The following is a 17292-nucleotide window of genomic DNA, read 5'->3' as shown; positions in this document are numbered from 1 at the left end:
AAACAAGGTACTACTTGTATACTCCTCTTCTTCTTTTCCCATGTTCAGATGGGGTTGGCATTTGTCATCCACCGGCCTCTCAATCAGCTTTAGAGAAATCACTTTGAGGCCAACTGGTTATAACCTTTGTATACTGTTTAAGTACCCTTTTTATCACCTCCAAAGCTTCTATTTATTATTAAATTCAAGTTACTTTGTTAAGTAGATCAAAGCACAGTTGGGATTTCATCCTAGGTAATTTAACCACTCCATTTTTTTAGATCCTGTGCTAAAAGAAGGTGTGGAGGGACAAAAAAGATGTAATCTTTCCATAATTAATTGTTTCCTTGTTCAATGAGCAAAGTAATCCTTTTACCAAGAAAAGAGCACTCTACTGAACTCATTCAATGGCAGATTGGATGTTCTTCAAGATTTGATCGATAATGTTGGGAACAGTGCTGGATATTTCCCTGTAAAACGAGAGACGAACGAGTTAGGCGTCAACCTGGAAAACAAGAGTTCCGGGGGCAATAACGAGGGTAAGAAAAAAAAAGTTTTATAGAGGGAACTGTAACAAAGCGGGTCTTATCATCTCAAATTTCCCCAACATTTAAACCACTTACAAAGGGGCTAATGACATTCGAAGTCGTGCCCCTTTTAAAGTAAATTTATTTTAAAAAATAAACTACTTACTTTTCTCCTCTCACGTCTGCCAGAAGAATGGTAATGTGTTTGATAAGTTCGGTTTTAAACTCCGAGTTATTCACCAGGATGGGAACATTGCTGCAAGTCACGAGGGAAAACGTGGCAGTGTAGACCAGTCTTTGAAATTCAGCCTTCAAGTCGAGAAACCTCTTCTCATCCATGGCAAGGGTCTGGAAAAACAACATAGTTGAGAAAAAAAATTAAAACTAATGACTTTTTTAGAAATCGGACACTGACTTGGAGATAACACCTTTGTATGTCTGTTGCTTTTTTTTTTTTTTTTTTTTTTTTTTTTTTTTTTTAGAAAGACCTGCTAGTTCCCCGACATTTGAAAACAACCATTCTTATCTTCCTAGCCTTTTCTATTTAAATAGGGGTCAGTGTTTCTTGTCTGTCCCTCAAGTCTTGATTCACACAATCTTTCCACCTTTTTTCTCGGTCTCCCCGCCAATTCTCTCGACCTCTCCATTACATATTTATTAAATAATAGGTACATAAAAGAATTTAATTAAGCAGGTGAAAGACGGGGCCGTTCTCCTACACTTAACCCTGAACGAAAGCTGCTCCACCTCTGGAAAAGGTTCATTTTCGTCCCCACTGCAATATACTCTCAGATACGCTGTTTGACTAGAATGCTGCCTTTGAATTGCCAGGTTGATCTGGTTTTGTGCTGGAGTAACCACTTCTTGGTAACGATCGAGACCATCGGAGAAAAATCGAACGTGAAAGAAGAAGATCAGAGGAAAGTGCGAACGACATGGCCCAAAAGCATTGTTTAAAGCGTTAGGAAAAAAAAAGAGAGAAAACGGATAGAAAAACTTCTCTTGGTGGTGTAGTACTTGATGAACTTATTTTGTAGTAAAGCAGAGAGCTTCTTCACAACCTTTTGAGGATGTCACAGCATTGCTAAGTGGCCTTCCTTCTATTAACTCTCATCTCTACTCCTTTCATCAATCTTTTAACAATGGTAATGCCCGCCACTGGTCGCTACTCGATTAAAGTAACTACTTCCATTGTCTCACAAGGCACGCCCCCCGAACTCCAAGCACGGCGAGCCGCAAAAACTTCGACCATGCCGGGAATCGAATCCAGACCTCCGCCTGCAAGTCTAGTGTGTAAAACCCACTCAGCCACGGAGGTTACTAAAGCACTAGATAGTCATTTAACAAGAACATACCAACATCCATATATGAACACTGCCATCACGTCACCCTGATTAAGCTTTCAAGTACTCCTTGAACTTATTCCTCTCGTACTCGGCACTGTGAGCTATTATTTTCGGCCGTACAAACAGTAATAGTAAGTTGGCCATGTCCAGCTTCATCAGGTCAACGTTTCAAAGATAGCTTTGAACGTGGCTATGAGGTCATCACATGGTGTAGACTCGGCTATTTTTCTCAGTCTCGTACGGGAGCGCACATTTGGCCATATCACTGAATGTGATATACTGCGTTAATTACTGATCACGGCCAGGAAGTAAGAATTGAATTTTTAACTAAACTCAATATAGAACTATGAGACCTCTCACAGATTTTGATCAAATGTGATTTGCCAGCCTAGTTAGCTCAGAGGGGAACAAAGTGAATTTTTTTTTCTCAAAAATTTTTTTTTTTTTTTTTTTTTTTTTTTTTTTTTTTTTTTTTAGTGCTGGGCTAGCCTAGTTAGCTTGGTTGGTAGCGCGTCTGCCTTGTAAGCCCTAGGTCGCAGGTTCGATTCCCACCCAGGGCGGATTTTATCCTGAACAGATAGGGTTTATTCTTGTAACGGCTGGCTTTCTTCTATCCTGTCTCCCTTCTCTCTTTGCTTTAGAGACTTCCTTTGCCTTCCTTCGAAATGTTACCCCTAAGTTTTGTGAAATAAATATTGAAAGGTAGACATAGGTATTTACTTTGAAATCTAGAACTCCATTGTCAACTTTCTGTCTGATTAATTCCAAGTCCAAAATCTCATTGATTTCTTGCTTTATTTTGCTATGTTGTGCTAGCAGAAGAGACAACAATTCCTGAAAATAAAATGACAGAATATTATGTTGGGTGGTTAATTATTGTATTAGGTACATGGAATAAATATTAAATATCTAATGACATAGAAAATAAAGTTAAGGGGATTATTTTGACTTTGGCTAAGGAAAAATTGTTTAGCAGTGTGTCACACATCCATTTCCCTATGTGAACCTGTTTTGGAGCAAGAGATTTTTAGTCATTCCTAAGGTCATATTGGATTTTATTTATCAAAGACCTTATTTCCCAATGTGCTTGATCTATTATACTTGCTTACATATTCTTATTTGAATGGATTCAAGTTGAAATTTGGCCTCACTTACCTCTTTTATTTCTGCTAGTAGAACTAATGCATGGTCATACACTGGTGGGTCCTCGTTTATTTGCTCCCGGAGAATGTCCCAGAATGCTTTGTGCATTGAATCTCTCACTTTCTTTTCCAAACTAAAGATAGAAAAGTAAAATACATATAACTATGAGGGGATAGTTAGGTATAACACAGGGCAAGGCTATGATAGGCCTAAAAAAATAATCTATTTTTTTTTTTCCATTTTTCAAGCCCAGCCCCTGTGTATAGCCACAACATGAATGAGTAATTGTCCTTGGAACATAATTTCAATACTTAGTTTGTCCTCCTTATTTTGTTGGTGGAGGTTTCCTTTACTGTAGCATGTTCCACAAAAGTATGGTTTAATAGAAATCACTAGTGTTAATAGAAATCACTTTTTTTTTTTTTTTTTTTTTTTTTTAGTGCTGGGCTAGCCTAGTTAGCTTGGTTGGTAGCGCGTCTGCCTTGTAAGCCCTAGGTCGCGGGTTCGATTCCCACCCAGGGCGGATTTTATCCTGAACAGATAGGGTTTATTCTTGTAATGGCTGGCTTTCTTCTATCCTGACTCCCTTCTCTCTTCACTTTAGAGACTTCCTTTGCCTTCCTTCGAAATGTTACCCCTAAGTTTTGTGAAATAAATATTGAAAGGTAGACATAGGTATTTACTTTGAAATCTAGAACTCCATTGTCAACTTTCTGTCTGATTAATTCCAAGTCCAAAATCTCATTGATTTCTTGCTTTATTTTGCTATGTTGTGCTAGCAGAAGAGACAACAATTCCTGAAAATAAAATGACAGAATATTATGTTGGGTGGTTAATTATTGTATTAGGTACATGGAATAAATATTAAATATCTAATCACATAGAAAACAAAGTTAAGGGGATTATTTTGACTTTGGCTAAGGAAAAATTGTTTAGCAGTGTGTCACACATCCATTTCCCTATGTGAACCTGTTTTGGAGCAAAAGATTTTTAGTCATTCCTAAGGTCATATTGGGTTTAATTTATCAAAGATCTTATTTCCTAATGTACTTGCTTACATATTCTGATTTGAATGGATTCAAGTTGACATTTGGCCTCACTTACCTCTTTTATTTCTGCTAGTAGAACTAATGCATGGTCATACACTGGTGGGTCCTCATTTATTTGCTCCCGGAGAATGTCCCAGAATGCTTTGTGCATTGAATCTCTCACTTTCTTTTCCAAACTGAAGAGAGAAAAGTAAAATACATATAACTATGAGGGGATAGTTAGGTATAACACAGGGCAAGGCTAGGATAGGCCTAAAAAAATAATCTATTTTTCTTTTCCATTTTTCAAGCCCAGCCTAGCCCTGTGTATAGCCACAACATGAATGAGTAATTGTCCTTGGAACATAATTTCAATACTTAGTTTGTTCTCCTTATTTTGTTGGTGGAGGTTTCCTTTACTGTAGCATGTTCCACAAAAGTATGGTTTAATAGAAATCACTAGTGTAGAAGTTTTTTTTTCCAATGAGGTAAGAACTTACCTGTTTTCAGGCAACTCAAGTTTCTCAATTTTGAAGTCCTTATCAACCGCTATCTCATGGCATAGAGCCATGTTGCTCATATCCTTGGCTGCTTTCATGATTTCTTCCAAAGAGACAAATTTAGGTGGTGAGGCATCTGTCACTCCAGGAATAAGACTGGAACTAATGGTTCTCCTCCTGTGAGGGGGAGAGATTTTATAATAGGAGTTCAGAGCTTAATTTTCAATAAATAATCACAGTTTTTAATTAGAAGACCTATTTAGATTCAATACCATAGTCACTCTTGACTTCATTTAATTAATGACATGGTTAATTAAGTAATTAAAAATAAATAGGAGCACAGATGGTTTAATATTATCATTACTTTTTTTTAGTAGTAGTAGTAGTTGGTTACCTTCCAATTCACACCTCTTAAGAATATATTAAAGTAGATGTACTTTACATATTTCATACCGTTTGTTCTGATCTTTGACTTCATTTAATTAATGACATGGTTAATTAAGTAATTAAAAATAAATAGGAGCACAGATGGTTTAATATTATCATTACTTTTTTTAGTAGTAGTAGTTGGTTATGGTTACCTTCCAATTCACACCTCTTAAGAATATATTAAAGTAGATGTACATTACATATTTCATACTGTTTGTTCTGATCGCCAGATGTGCTACTCTCACTAATTTGTCGAGACCTTTGAGCTGGAGTGTCTGAGTTAGAAGGTGGAAACTCATCATTACCATCCATGGTAAAATAATAATTTATCTGAAACCAATGTAAATATTCAGTTAATAGCTATTTTATAAGATTAACAAGTAACTCAACTGATACTTCCTTTATGAATGACAACTTGACAAGAAAAAAATAGAAGATAAACAGTTTGCCTTGAACCAAGTCAACCTTGAAAGCTATAGATTTTCCTAAACAAAAGTACAAGGAATTGACTGTTACCTTTGTTTGTTTCTTTGTTATTTGAAGAATGAGACCTGGGCCAACAGTATATAATGTAGATTTTTTCTGTAAAGTAATAATCAAAGTTCAGAGGTTTGATTTGTGCTGACAAATTAAAAATAAAACTAACACTAACTTTTCTTATTCAAAGATTAATGTTATTAACAAAAAGAGAAAGAACTTAGTTTACCGCGTTGTTCCCAACTCTATGCAGGATACAGATACCTTCTAGGTAGCGTTTTGATTTGGAAGACAAAAAAATAGGTACTTAGGTAGGTAGGTATCTATTTGATTATTTTGTGATTTGTCATTTGTCTGCAATTGGGTATCTAAATTAAGATAGTTTGTGCTTCTCACTTACCTTAAATTTTGAATGGTGCTGTAGAGTTAAGGTCTTGGTGGTCAATATTGGCTTATAAATTTGTATAATTTATCAGGGTAAGTTGATTTAAAAGGAAATAGGTAAGTAGGTACCTACTCACTGTTGGTATCCCTACCAAAGCTTGAAGGAATAGTGGTATTTAATAAATTCTGAAAAAAGAAGTGTTTAACAAATACCTAACATTAATAGGTAGGTTATTATTTTTTAATTAATGAAAGAGGAAGTTAAAGCTTAAAGAGTTCGTGAATAAAACTGAAAAGCTCAAATTTTTCCATGGCTCTTCAGTTTTCAACTTTTTCTGGTTTTCCAAGTTGAAAAATGTAAACAAAGCAAAAAAAAAAACAGAAAAATTACCTGCGTTTTTTTCCTTCACCTTTTTTTAAAAAAAAAAAAAAAAAAACAACGCAAAATGAGTACATTAAGCTAAAATTTTATTATTACTGGACTTTAATTTCAATTAAATCCTATAGATTTTTATTAACTGAGATGCAATAATAAATTCAACATAGAACTAATAACACTGTCATCTTCCAACATAGGTAGTGATAAAATGCATACAATGTAGGGCCAGCCACTCACTATCAGGTAGACCTGACAGGTACGGCTGAAGGTGGCACTACTAGGGTGCAGAAAAGCAAGGATCGTGTGAAACGAGCTCTACAAGGAGGTTCTACAGCAGTGGACATGTCAAATCGGTCCTTTTGGTGAGGCCTTTTTTCCCCTAAAAATGTCAGACCCTCGGAGGCTTTTCTCTTCCATCTTTATCGTTGGTAGGTACATCTACTTATTTATTGATAGTAATTAGTGATGAAATGAAAATAATAAAATAAGACAAGCGAGGTAAGTAAATAAATCTCGTTAATTTTCTATTTGAAATTAAAAATCAAAATTAAATAAAGTAATATCTTCCGATGAATCTGGTTGCGTACGTACGTACGTGCGACCTTATTACAGAGAAGTTTACGTAATAATTTTACTACACAACTGAAAAAAGAAGTATTATTTATAACTAGCGAGTAGCGCGTAAAACATGCAACAGTACATTTAAATTGCCAAGTGAAAAATGCCTCAATATGAGGTTAAATAAAAGAACATAGGTGGATAAAAAAGTCTCTAAACTTGAAAGATCAAAATAATACACAGATTGTAATAATAAAATATAAAATTTTGATAAGAAAAATCACAGAACTCTAATATTAGGTTTTAGGTTCCAAATGTTGAGATCAAAATGTACAAACTTGAGGGAAAATCCCCGAAATCTATCAGGTATGTATTATTTAAATGGTTTACATATAAGTTTTTTTTTCTTTCGTGAAACTTACGGAGATTTTTAAATAATTTTATTTTCATGTTCGTTTTTTTTTTCCGTTACTTAATTGACTAAAGTTTTTCCGATTATTTAACCATAATCGTATGTGTTACGCGAAAGTATTTACGTAAATTGACACCCCATAGTTACTGAGGATGCGTAGAGGCGAAACCAGTTCAATATAAAATAAGTGATTTTCATGTTCTCAGGTCTACACCTGGAGCAGTACACACACACACAGCTCGATTCTTCACAACGCTGAGGTAATCTGATTTAGAAAGCCCGGAATTCGTAGACACGCATTCCATCATAGTTTGATGTGGTACAGTTTATTCAGCGCCGTAAGCACCAGAATTTCTGGCCCAGACGTCGGTGCAAACATCACCTGCGCAATCGACTCAGAAAATAATAAAATAAGACAAGCGAGGTAAGTAAATAAATCTCGTTAATTTTCTATTTGAAATTAAAAATCAAAATTAAATAAAGTAAAATCTTCCGATGAATCTGGTTGCATACGTACGTGCGACCTTATTACAGAGAAGTTTACGTAATAATTTTACTACACAACTTACTGAAAAAAGAAGTATTATTTATAATTAGCGAGTAGCGCGTAAAATATGCAACAGTACATTTAAATTGCCAAGTGAAAAATGCCTCAATATGAGGTTAAATAAAAGAACATAGGTAGATAAAAAAGTCTCTAAACTTGAAAGATCAAAATAATACACAGATTGTAATAATAAAATATAAAATTTTGATAAGAAAAATCACAGAACTCTAATATTAGGTTTTAGGTTCCAAATGTTGAGATCAAAATGTACAAACTTGAGGGAAAATCCCCGAAATCTATCAGGTATGTATTATTTAAATGGTTTACATATAAGTTTTTTTTTTCTTTCGTGAAACTTACGGAGATTTTTTAAATAATTTTATTTTCATGTTCGTTTTTTTTTCGTTACTTAATTGACTAATGTTTTTCCGATTATTTAACCATAATCGTATGTGTTACGCGAAAGTATTTACGTAAATTGACACCCCATAGTTACTGAGGATGCGTAGAGGCGAAACCAGTTCAATATAAAATAAGTGATTTTCATGTTCTCAGGTCTACACCTGGAGCAGTACACACAGCTCGATTCTTCACAACGGTGAGGTAATCTGATTTTGAAAGCCCGGAATTCGTAGACACGCATTCCATCATAGTTTGACGTGGTACAGTTTATTCAGCGCCGTAAGCACCAGAATTTCTGGCCCAGATGTCGGTGCAAACATCACCTGCGCAATCGACTCGGTACAAATACGAAGCTCCCTGTAGGGGCGCCGGAAATTCAAATCGAAGAACATATTACTCGTCTTACCAGTCAGTCGATAGAGTAACAGTTGTCCACAACGTGTGCCCAGCGCTAGAAGGTTAACACGCAGACAGGCAGCCGTGTAATACCCAGGCTTCCGCGAATCCGTGAACTTTCCCTTGTGATTGGCGAGGAATAGATTCCCCGCGGAACAAATGCCGAGTAATAGAGAACCTCTGAACAGCCAGGACTTGATGAGGGTGGGCACTTTGATTTCCATTAGAACTCGCGTGCCTACGAGGAGAATAAGTTTGTATTGGGCTTCCTTCTGATCTAGGATGTGGAGGATTGCCTGTATGTGGAGGGAAACAATGGTTATGGTTAGTCAGGTCAATTCAAGTCTAGGGTTAAGTTGGTTCAACTTAACCCTAGACGTCGATTTTTTTTTACCAACGTAGAAAGCCAAATAAATAAAATTTTAAAACAAATGCCGATTGATTGGATATTACTAAGTAGGTCTCTACTTCAGTAGGCTCGTTATAATTACCCTGAAAGTGTCTGAGTTGGGTACAGGATACACGGAAACATCCAGGAGCCGTTTCCTCTGTCCTGGAGCTGCTGGATCTCCTTCAAACACGTACGTGTGGTTCCGCGGCGTTTTGACTCGGGTTTTAAACGACTCTTCCTCGAAATCAAAATGAGCTTCGAATATGAGCTTGAATTTTCCGCACGTAGCGTAATAACTACGAAAAAAAAAAAAAAATGAGTTAAAATTATTTTACTACAAAAAAGAAAGAAAAGAAGTTTTAATTCAGCCAGCGGCAAGAGGCAATATCACGTTGGATACACCAGTTCTCAATGGATCACTCAAGTTAAGAAACGTTGCGCGTGGTTAGTATGCAGAAGGGTGACCATCTGGGCTCACTGGGGCTACGAAAAGGTGGTGGTAAAAACGCCGTCACCAGAGAGCTAAGCAATTAAATACAGGGAAGTGTAGCGGGACTAGTGGGCCTATTACGTAGCACTCCGCTCTGCCAATTCAAGACAGTAGTTTTAATGAGAAAAGTCACCAAAGGCAATATCACGTTGGATACATCAGTTCTCAATGGATCACTCAAGTTAAGAAACGTTGCGCGTGGTTAGTATTCAGAAGGGTGACCATCTGGGCTCACTGGGGCTACGAAAAGGTGAGTAGGCAAGTGCCTTGTCGTCGAATGGTGGGTAAAAACGCCGTCACCAGAGAGCTAAGCAATTAAATATAGGGAAGTGTAGCGGAACTAATGGGCCTATTACGTAGCACTCCGCTCTGCCAACTCAAGACAGTAGTCAATGTAAGAACTTACTCTCCAGTCTTGGCGAAATTTCGTTGAGAGAAATTGGAATTGATGTTGACAGCTTGGAAAGGATGAAGTTGTACAAAATTAGACACTAGGCCCCCTTGCAGAATTCGTTTATTGAGAGGCAGATGAACTTGCATGTAGTCCTGAGTAAGATCTCTGCCACCTGAATGAGAAGAATAAAATTAAAGTCACTAGGCCCCCTTGCAGAATTCGTTTATTGAGAGGCAGATGAACTTGCATGTAGTCCTGAGTAAGATCTCTGCCACCTGAATGAGAAAAATAAAATTAAAGTTACCTATAGTTTGCTTGGAAGGCAAAACGTTGCGCTTTGTCTCTATCAAGTCTCTAGAGTTTTTGTCTGGCACATTGCATACTTGAAATAAAACACGGCGTTCATACAAAGTACCTTTTATTACCCCGATGGTCGCCCATCCGAATACTAACCACGCGCAACGTTCCTTAACAACAGTGGTCAATTGGGATTGGGGATTTTATCTGGCACATTGCATACTTGAAATAAAACACGGCGTTCATACAAAGTACCTTTTATTACCCCGATGGTCGCCCATCCGAATACTAACCATGTGCAACGTTGCTTAACAACAGTGGTCAATTGGGATTGGGAATTTTAATGTGCTACTACCACTGGTTAGTGGTACATACTTTAATAATGAGTTATAACTGACAGTACAACTTACACCAACAATTTCCAGTGACTTTTGGTAATTTATGACAGCTATTTGTGTCAAAATCAGCAGACTGAAGGAACGTGAATTTTTCAACATACAACCACGGCAGCTGTTCTTCATGTTGCACTAGCGAGTGCAAGTGGATCATTTTGAACCCAGAAACCCCGGAATCTGTCTTGGGTTTTGTGTAGAGAAATATCCACTGGCCTGATATGTTCAAGTAGTCAACAACGACATCTTCATCCGAGTATTGTATGGGTTTCAATTTGACTTTGTCTATGCTATGAAATTTCCACTGATTCACATAGGTTTCTATGACTGGAAGAGAAAGTACGGAGGAAGAGAAATTAGTGTTACCCTCAGATATAAGAATTTAAAATTTGTCAGTTTGGTGATTATAAAAGAGTTATGGTCAAAATTTCATGTCTTGTTTGAGGTTATGCTACCAAGTACCAAGGCAGGGTCCTTACTAGTACCTATTATACAAAATAACTTGTGATTGTCCTGTACTACAACTTTGTCATTTATAACTTCTCTAAATAAGGAGCCATTGAAAAATGGGTACTAACTCTAAATAATGAACTTACTTTTAGTTTTGGATACTTTCTTGGACTCTGTTGAGCAGTTTGGTGATTATAAAAGAGTTATGGTCAAAATTTCATGTCTTGTTTGAGGTTATGCTACCAAGTACCAAGGCAGGGTCCTTACTAATATTATACAAAATAACTTGTGATTGTCCAATTGTCCTATACTACAACTTTGTCATTTATAACTTCTCTAAATACAGACCCATTGAAAAATGGGTACTAACTCTAAATAATGAACTTACTTTTAGTTTTGGATACTTTCTTGGACTCTGTTGACATTTCCTGGAGTTCTAGAAAATGCTCAAATGGAATTCTTTTGAGGATTTTTTTACATCTCTCAACTTCTTTCTGGAAACAGTAAATTAAAAGATGATAGGTTAGACCCTTGTACTTTTAGACATGAAAATAATAATTTGGAATAGTTTTGATAGAGGGACTTGTAAGAACAAAGGTTTTATAGTCCATTTCGACTGTTACGATAAAGTTCAACCTAGGTGAGAATTGAACCCATAACCTAGAACTTGAAAAGCAAGTTAACTAGGATGATTAGCTCGGGTATACAACACTTTCTATTCACTATTTCACTCCTCACCTTTTTAATGGAATGTATGACACCTTGAATGATATCAAATGTTTTGGAAAGGTTATTCCATGAATCACAGTCCAAATGCATCAATATTTTCTCCCAGATTTCAATCGGCAGTTTGTCAACTGTAAAGTGCTCTAGCCTTTGTGTTTTTGAGTCCTCATGATCCATGGTGATACAACATAAGTGTCTGGAAGAAATTAAATAGCTTATTGTTCTCAAGTGGAAAATGACCATTAGCTAATGCTTAAATACCAAAGGTGTTTTTTACTCAATGGATCAGTAAGTACTCTATGCTTAAACTGACAATACCACTTGAAAAAAAAAAAAAAAATGGTTGACAGAGGGAACGGGAACTGCTAAGGTTTTATCGTCCCGAATCAAAGAGAAAAGGAAGACAGGATAGGATAGGAGAAAGCCAGTTGTTCCGAGAACGAACATTATCCGTTTAGGATAAAATCCACCCCAGGCGAAAATAGAACCCACGGCCTGGGCCTTCACAGGCAACCTTACCTTAGAAAACATGATAGGCAGAGATTTATTTGATAATTTCAACAGTTATTCCACTGACATTTCAAGAAAAGTGATAAAAACACCATCCAGGAAAAAATTATCAATGTTTGAAAATTTCAAAAATTTCGCGGGCATCGGTGTGTGGGCATTGGATACGGTGTTGCCAAGCCATAAAATTTTCGTGAAACCGGCAAGATTTTTTGTACGGCAAAACTTTTCTGTACGGTAATTTGATTTTTTCGGGCTGCGTTCACCTCTACAACTTATTTTAAAATATTTCAAAGGGTTTTCTCTTCTATCAGCCAGCTAGGCCACGGGTACGATTCCTGCCCAGGGTGGATTTTATCCTGAACGGATAATGTTCGTTCTCGGAACGGCTAGCTTTCTTTTGTCGTGTCTTCCTTCTCTCTTCGGGGAGGATAAGTTAGGGACACCAGGAAAGTTTTTTTTTAAGCAAAGCCCTATAGCCCGAATTTTTCATTCACAGGAATCTAAGTACCTACCTATAGGTATTACCTATAAATTTAGAATTAGAGTAAAACAATCATGAGATAATTATTGACAATGTCAAGAACACATTCAATGTTTTCATGAAATGTAAGTTAACTTTACCTTTATTTCTTTTCTCCCTAAAAAAAAAAAAAAAAAAAAAAAAAAAAAAAAACAACGCAAAATGAATACATTAAGGTCATTAAGCTAAAATTTTATTATTACTGGACTTTAATTTCAATTAAATCCTATAGATTTTTATAAACTGAGATGCAATAATAAATTCAACATAGCACTAATAACCCTCACATCTTCCAACATGGGTAGTGATAAAATGCATACAATGTAGGGCCAGCCACCCACTATCAGGTAGACCTGACAGGTACGGCTGAACAGGTCCGCCTGTTGTACGTTTGCACGCCAAAGAAAAAAAAAAAAAAAAAAAAAAAAAAAAAAAAAAAAAAACAAATAACATCCAGGCTTGTGATGGTGGGTACTGGGTACCATTCTATGTTGTTTGATACATTGTTAGACCCTCACATACGGGGTGTGTGTATGATAGTGGGCAACATTCTGTTCTGGATTCCAGGAAGGGGCGCACATCTAATGTCAAAAAAAAAAAAAAAAAAAAAAAAAAAAAAAAAAACAAATAACATCCAGGCTTGTGATGGTGGGTACTGGGTACCATTCTATGTTGTTCGATACATCGTTAGACCCTCACATACGGGGTGTCTGTATGATAGTGGGCAACATCCTGTTCTGGATTCCAGGAAGGGGCGCAAATCTAATGTTCATTTCCTCAGCTAGAGTAATCTCTACTTTGATGATCGGTTGCTGTACATATCTCTATCGGAGCTGGACTGGGGAAAAATGAGAAAAGAAGGAGGTGGATGAGAGAAGAGGGGAAAAGTAAGAGAGGAAGAAGGAGGGAAAAGAGAGGGAGGGGTACAAAAATATCTTCATTAGTAGGTACAAAAGCAGTACATAAGATTCATTCTTAATTGCACATTTTTTTTTAATGGTCAACTTTAATAAAGTATTGTGTGTAGGTACATAAGGTGCCTACCTATTTTACGGATAATTTACAGGCCCGGTTTTTTGACACACAAAAGATTTCTCCTTTTTACAAGACCATTTTCCCCCAACATCTCCCTTTATGTTTGAGCTAGAGACTACAGATGAACTCTTACTTTGGTTTCAGATTTTGGAACATCCAAAGGTGGTGAAGGCAAGGTCAACGAAACTGTCTTCAGGGCTACTGCTGGTTTTGGAGGCTCCTCTGATGCCACCTTGGTGACTGAAGAAGATCCATTTGGTTTTGGTAACTCGGGAAATTCATAGCCAATCAAATCTTTTGACACTGGAACAATTATTGGGAAGTACAACTTTTTTCTGGGCTCATAAAAAAAAACCCATTTGGTTGAGAATGTGCTTTCAAATACTATTCTTTTGTTCTTGGCACACTTTTCCAATAAATAAAAATGAAATTAAAAAAACTTGAAATTTCAATCTTACTCACCTCCATTTAGGAAATGATAGCCCACCAGGGCATATTTCTTGGCTTCACTGAACACTACTTCACTGTACTCATCAGCCTCCTTGGGGTAGCATAGTGATGCCATTAACAAACCTCCCGAAGTGGAGTAGATCAGCTTCTTGAAGAAACCCTTCCGAACAGCAAACAAGAGACCAAGAAATGAACCTCCTGCATGAACACTACTTCACTGTACTCATCAGCCTCCTTGGGGTAGCATAGTGATGCCATTAACAAACCTCCCGAAGTGGAGTAGATCAGCTTTTTGAAGAAACCCTTCCGAACAGCAAACAAGAGACCAAGAAATGAACCTCCTGCGATTGCTCCAACACGAGCAAGCAAGTTGTCTTCATCTCTTAAGTAATGAATCTGAGCTGAAATTTTAAAATTAGAAATTTGTTTTAATATACCTGGATGGGGGGATCATAACTTTCTGTAGGCTATTTAGAGGTAATCATTTATAGGTACTCTGATACTACTGAAAAGCTGATTAAAAAAATAATAAAAAAAAAAACACCTTGGAAGTTGAAAAAGAGGCCCAAATATGTGGTCTTTGTAGGCAGTAGGCAAGTATTTAGCCAGAATCAATAGCATGTTGAATGCACCAGTTTACAATGGATTACTGAAGATAAGCATTGTGCATATGATTGGTATCTGGATGGATGGATATTTGGACAATGAGAGGTACCTATAGATGTATAGATTGAAGGAATAAGTCAAACTCACCACTAGAGTGGGCAATGCCTGTGTTGATGACATAAAATCCTTTGTTGATAACTTCTTCACTCTGGCCAAGAAGACCCTGAACTTCTTTTCTCACCATACCAATTCCCTCCAACACAGCATTTGATTCTTCCTTTAGAACCAAGGGAGCTTTTTTACTGAAACAAAAAGGGTTAACAATCACTCTACAGAGGAGAATTACCCAGGGCAATTAAAAACAAAAATCTATGGTATAGGTTGGTAGGTATTATTAGTTAAGGTATTTACATACCCTGACTAATATTACATACAGTACATGCCTATACCTTTTGTTGCCCAGTGCCAGATCTTACACAAGCAACTGAGGAATACATACCTAGGTGCTTGATTTGGAAGAAAATCAATCCCAATGGAGCAGTTGCAAATGGGTAAAAATTATTAATAAATGGTCAATTCCTATGTAAAAAGTAGTGAAAAATCCAAATCTGAGGTCAAAACTACGAAAAAGTAACTTTAAAAGGTCAAAAATTCAATTTTTAATTGCCGTTCTAATGAAAAAGTTCAAAGAGTTGTGACATCAGATTTCACATCAAAATGCACAGAAATGCATGCACACAAACAAACGAAGCGGGATTCATGAATTTTGATGTCATCGCGTACGGGAGCTTATGCCGTGACATAAAAGTTCACGATTTATCAGATTTTTTTAAATCGACTTATCTCCAGATTTAGAAGTCGTAGAAGAAAAAGAAAAATTCCCTAGTTTCTCATTTTTTCTGCTTTTTGTCTTAAAAACCTCACCCAAGTAAGCGCAACTGCTCTATTGGTCCCAAAGTCACCCAATCTCAATCTAAGACAATCTCAAAAGAAAACCACAGGATTCTTTGCCTTCTTACAAAGCATGGGTAATGAGATTGTATTGGTAATATTCATAGGACTTTATCTATTGAATATTTGTGAACTTTTCTAATTTTCTTACCAATGACATTCCTCCTTGGGATAGATTGGTAACTCGGATCTTTTGATCTTTTTCTCTTCTGGTGGAGGGGTTGGGGCTGATTCACTGCTACCTACAATAGGAGTAGCAGCAATCAGGAATGGAGTGGCAGGGACAAAAATCTTCAAAACCTGAAAACAATCAAATGTACGATTACATTAACAGTCTGTTATTTTTCGACAAGTGGTCTGATCGAGAAGTAATTAGCATTTTACCTACATCTAAGATCTATTTACTTACCTACTTACTTAGGTATCTAACGAGTGAAAAATAACAAGTGGTCCGAACAAGCGGCACTAAAGCCAAGTTCGTCAGGATTAACTACCCAAGAACAAGACATGGACAGTAAATACCTAGGTACCTTTGTAGAACTACTAGTAGGTAGTAGGTATCTACGAATAAATATAGCAAACGTCATCGCGGATAGAGTCTACTATTTCCTGATGATTTCAATTGGTCCAGCTTCAACTTGGTAGCTTTTTATACGAGACAAGCAACTGATACTGCAGGTATGGGGTCTTCAGAATCATTAAGTAGACATTAATACATAATTATTAGACATTACGAGGCTAGAAATATACAAGTATACATTCGTGGATTATACCAACTAACCCTTTGAACTAATTACCTTTGCCTATCCCCCCAGCCCCACAGGTGAAAATAATTTTAACAATTAAAAAAGCTGTAGGTACAGCCTACCTACCTTCTTACTTTGTAGTTTGTGCAACGTACATATGTACCTACTACCCAAAAACAATCATGAGATAATTATTGACAATGTCAAGAACACATTCAATGTTTTCATGAAATGTAAGTTAACTTTACCTTTATTTCTCGAAAGTCACGTTCGAGAAATAACTTCATGTAAAGGGAACAGGCAACCTTACCTTAGAAAACATGATAGGCAGAGATTTATTTGATAATTTCAACAGTTATTCCACTGACATTTCAAGAAAAGTGTAAAACAGGGAAAAATTATCAATTTTTGAAAATTTCAAAAATTTCGCGGGCATCGGTGTGTGAGCATTGGATACGGTGTTGCCAAGCCATAAAATTTTCGTGAAACCGGCAAGATTTTCTTGTACGGCAAAACTTTTCTGTACGGTAATTTGATTTTTTCGGGCTGCGTTCACCTCTACAACATATTTTAAAATTTCAAAGGGTTTTCTTTTCTATCAGCCAGCCTAATTAGCTTGGTAACGCGTCTGCCTTGTAAGCGCTAGGCCACGGGTTCGATAGTGAAGCAAAAATTGATTAAATTCATCTATAATATTTAAAGAAAAAACAAACTTTATGAAAAAAAAAAATAAATAAAACAAAAACGCACCTAGTTAGAACTCAAAATCAAATGATTAATGACCAAAAATTCAAGGTAGGTAGGTATAGGGGTCAGATGGTCACCAT

The 17292-nt window shown here is 36.5% G+C and overlaps 3 protein-coding genes and 1 long non-coding RNA gene across 5 annotated transcripts; all 4 read right to left on the bottom strand.

Annotated features, from left to right (window-relative positions):
• Nucleotides 1–379: 379 nt before the first annotated feature.
• Nucleotides 380–6137, bottom strand: LOC103505886 (T-complex protein 11-like protein 1). Its single transcript, XM_026821100.1, is given in 12 exon segments — nucleotides 380–449; nucleotides 673–854; nucleotides 1254–1366; nucleotides 1903–2013; nucleotides 2016–2086; nucleotides 2646–2686; nucleotides 3008–3128; nucleotides 3563–3792; nucleotides 4100–4220; nucleotides 4524–4700; nucleotides 5148–5282; nucleotides 5830–6137. Coding segments are annotated over 11 exon segments (1350 nt in total). The 5' UTR covers nucleotides 5261–5282; nucleotides 5830–6137.
• Nucleotides 6138–6260: 123 nt separating this feature from the next.
• LOC113466032 lies at nucleotides 6261–13085 on the bottom strand. The gene is made up of 2 exons (XR_003390573.1): nucleotides 13031–13085; nucleotides 6261–6441 (listed from the first exon to the last, which is right to left on the bottom strand). It is a non-coding gene; the product is annotated as an uncharacterized LOC113466032 (long non-coding RNA).
• Nucleotides 6688–11861, bottom strand: LOC103505870. The gene is made up of 7 exons (XM_008470238.3): nucleotides 11660–11861; nucleotides 11310–11415; nucleotides 10490–10798; nucleotides 9795–9954; nucleotides 8999–9194; nucleotides 8435–8803; nucleotides 6688–7544 (listed from the first exon to the last, which is right to left on the bottom strand). The coding sequence occupies exons 1-7, from the start codon at nucleotides 11822–11824 to the stop codon at nucleotides 7467–7469; spliced, it is 1383 nt and encodes a 460-aa protein (XP_008468460.2). The 5' UTR covers nucleotides 11825–11861; the 3' UTR covers nucleotides 6688–7466.
• Nucleotides 13086–13311: 226 nt separating the features above from the next.
• LOC103505869 (MICOS complex subunit MIC27) lies at nucleotides 13312–16911 on the bottom strand. Of its 2 annotated transcripts, none has more exons than XM_008470236.2 (7): nucleotides 16776–16911; nucleotides 15871–16019; nucleotides 14916–15070; nucleotides 14501–14563; nucleotides 14175–14357; nucleotides 13846–14015; nucleotides 13312–13515 (listed from the first exon to the last, which is right to left on the bottom strand). In XM_008470236.2, the coding sequence occupies exons 1-7, from the start codon at nucleotides 16785–16787 to the stop codon at nucleotides 13471–13473; spliced, it is 777 nt and encodes a 258-aa protein (XP_008468458.1). In that variant the 5' UTR covers nucleotides 16788–16911; the 3' UTR covers nucleotides 13312–13470. The 2 variants fall into 2 exon arrangements, with proteins under 2 accessions (XP_008468458.1, XP_008468459.1); XM_008470237.2 differs by having other exon boundaries at nucleotides 13315–13510.
• Between the last annotated feature and the right edge of the window lie 381 nt (nucleotides 16912–17292).

The sequence above is a fragment of the Diaphorina citri genome, unplaced genomic scaffold, assembly GCF_000475195.1.
Source record: "Diaphorina citri unplaced genomic scaffold, Diaci psyllid genome assembly version 1.1 scaffold201, whole genome shotgun sequence".
Taxonomy (NCBI): Eukaryota; Metazoa; Arthropoda; class Insecta; order Hemiptera; family Psyllidae; genus Diaphorina; species Diaphorina citri.
Note: the sequence above shows the minus strand (reverse complement) of the source record. Positions and strands in the feature narration are given on the sequence as shown.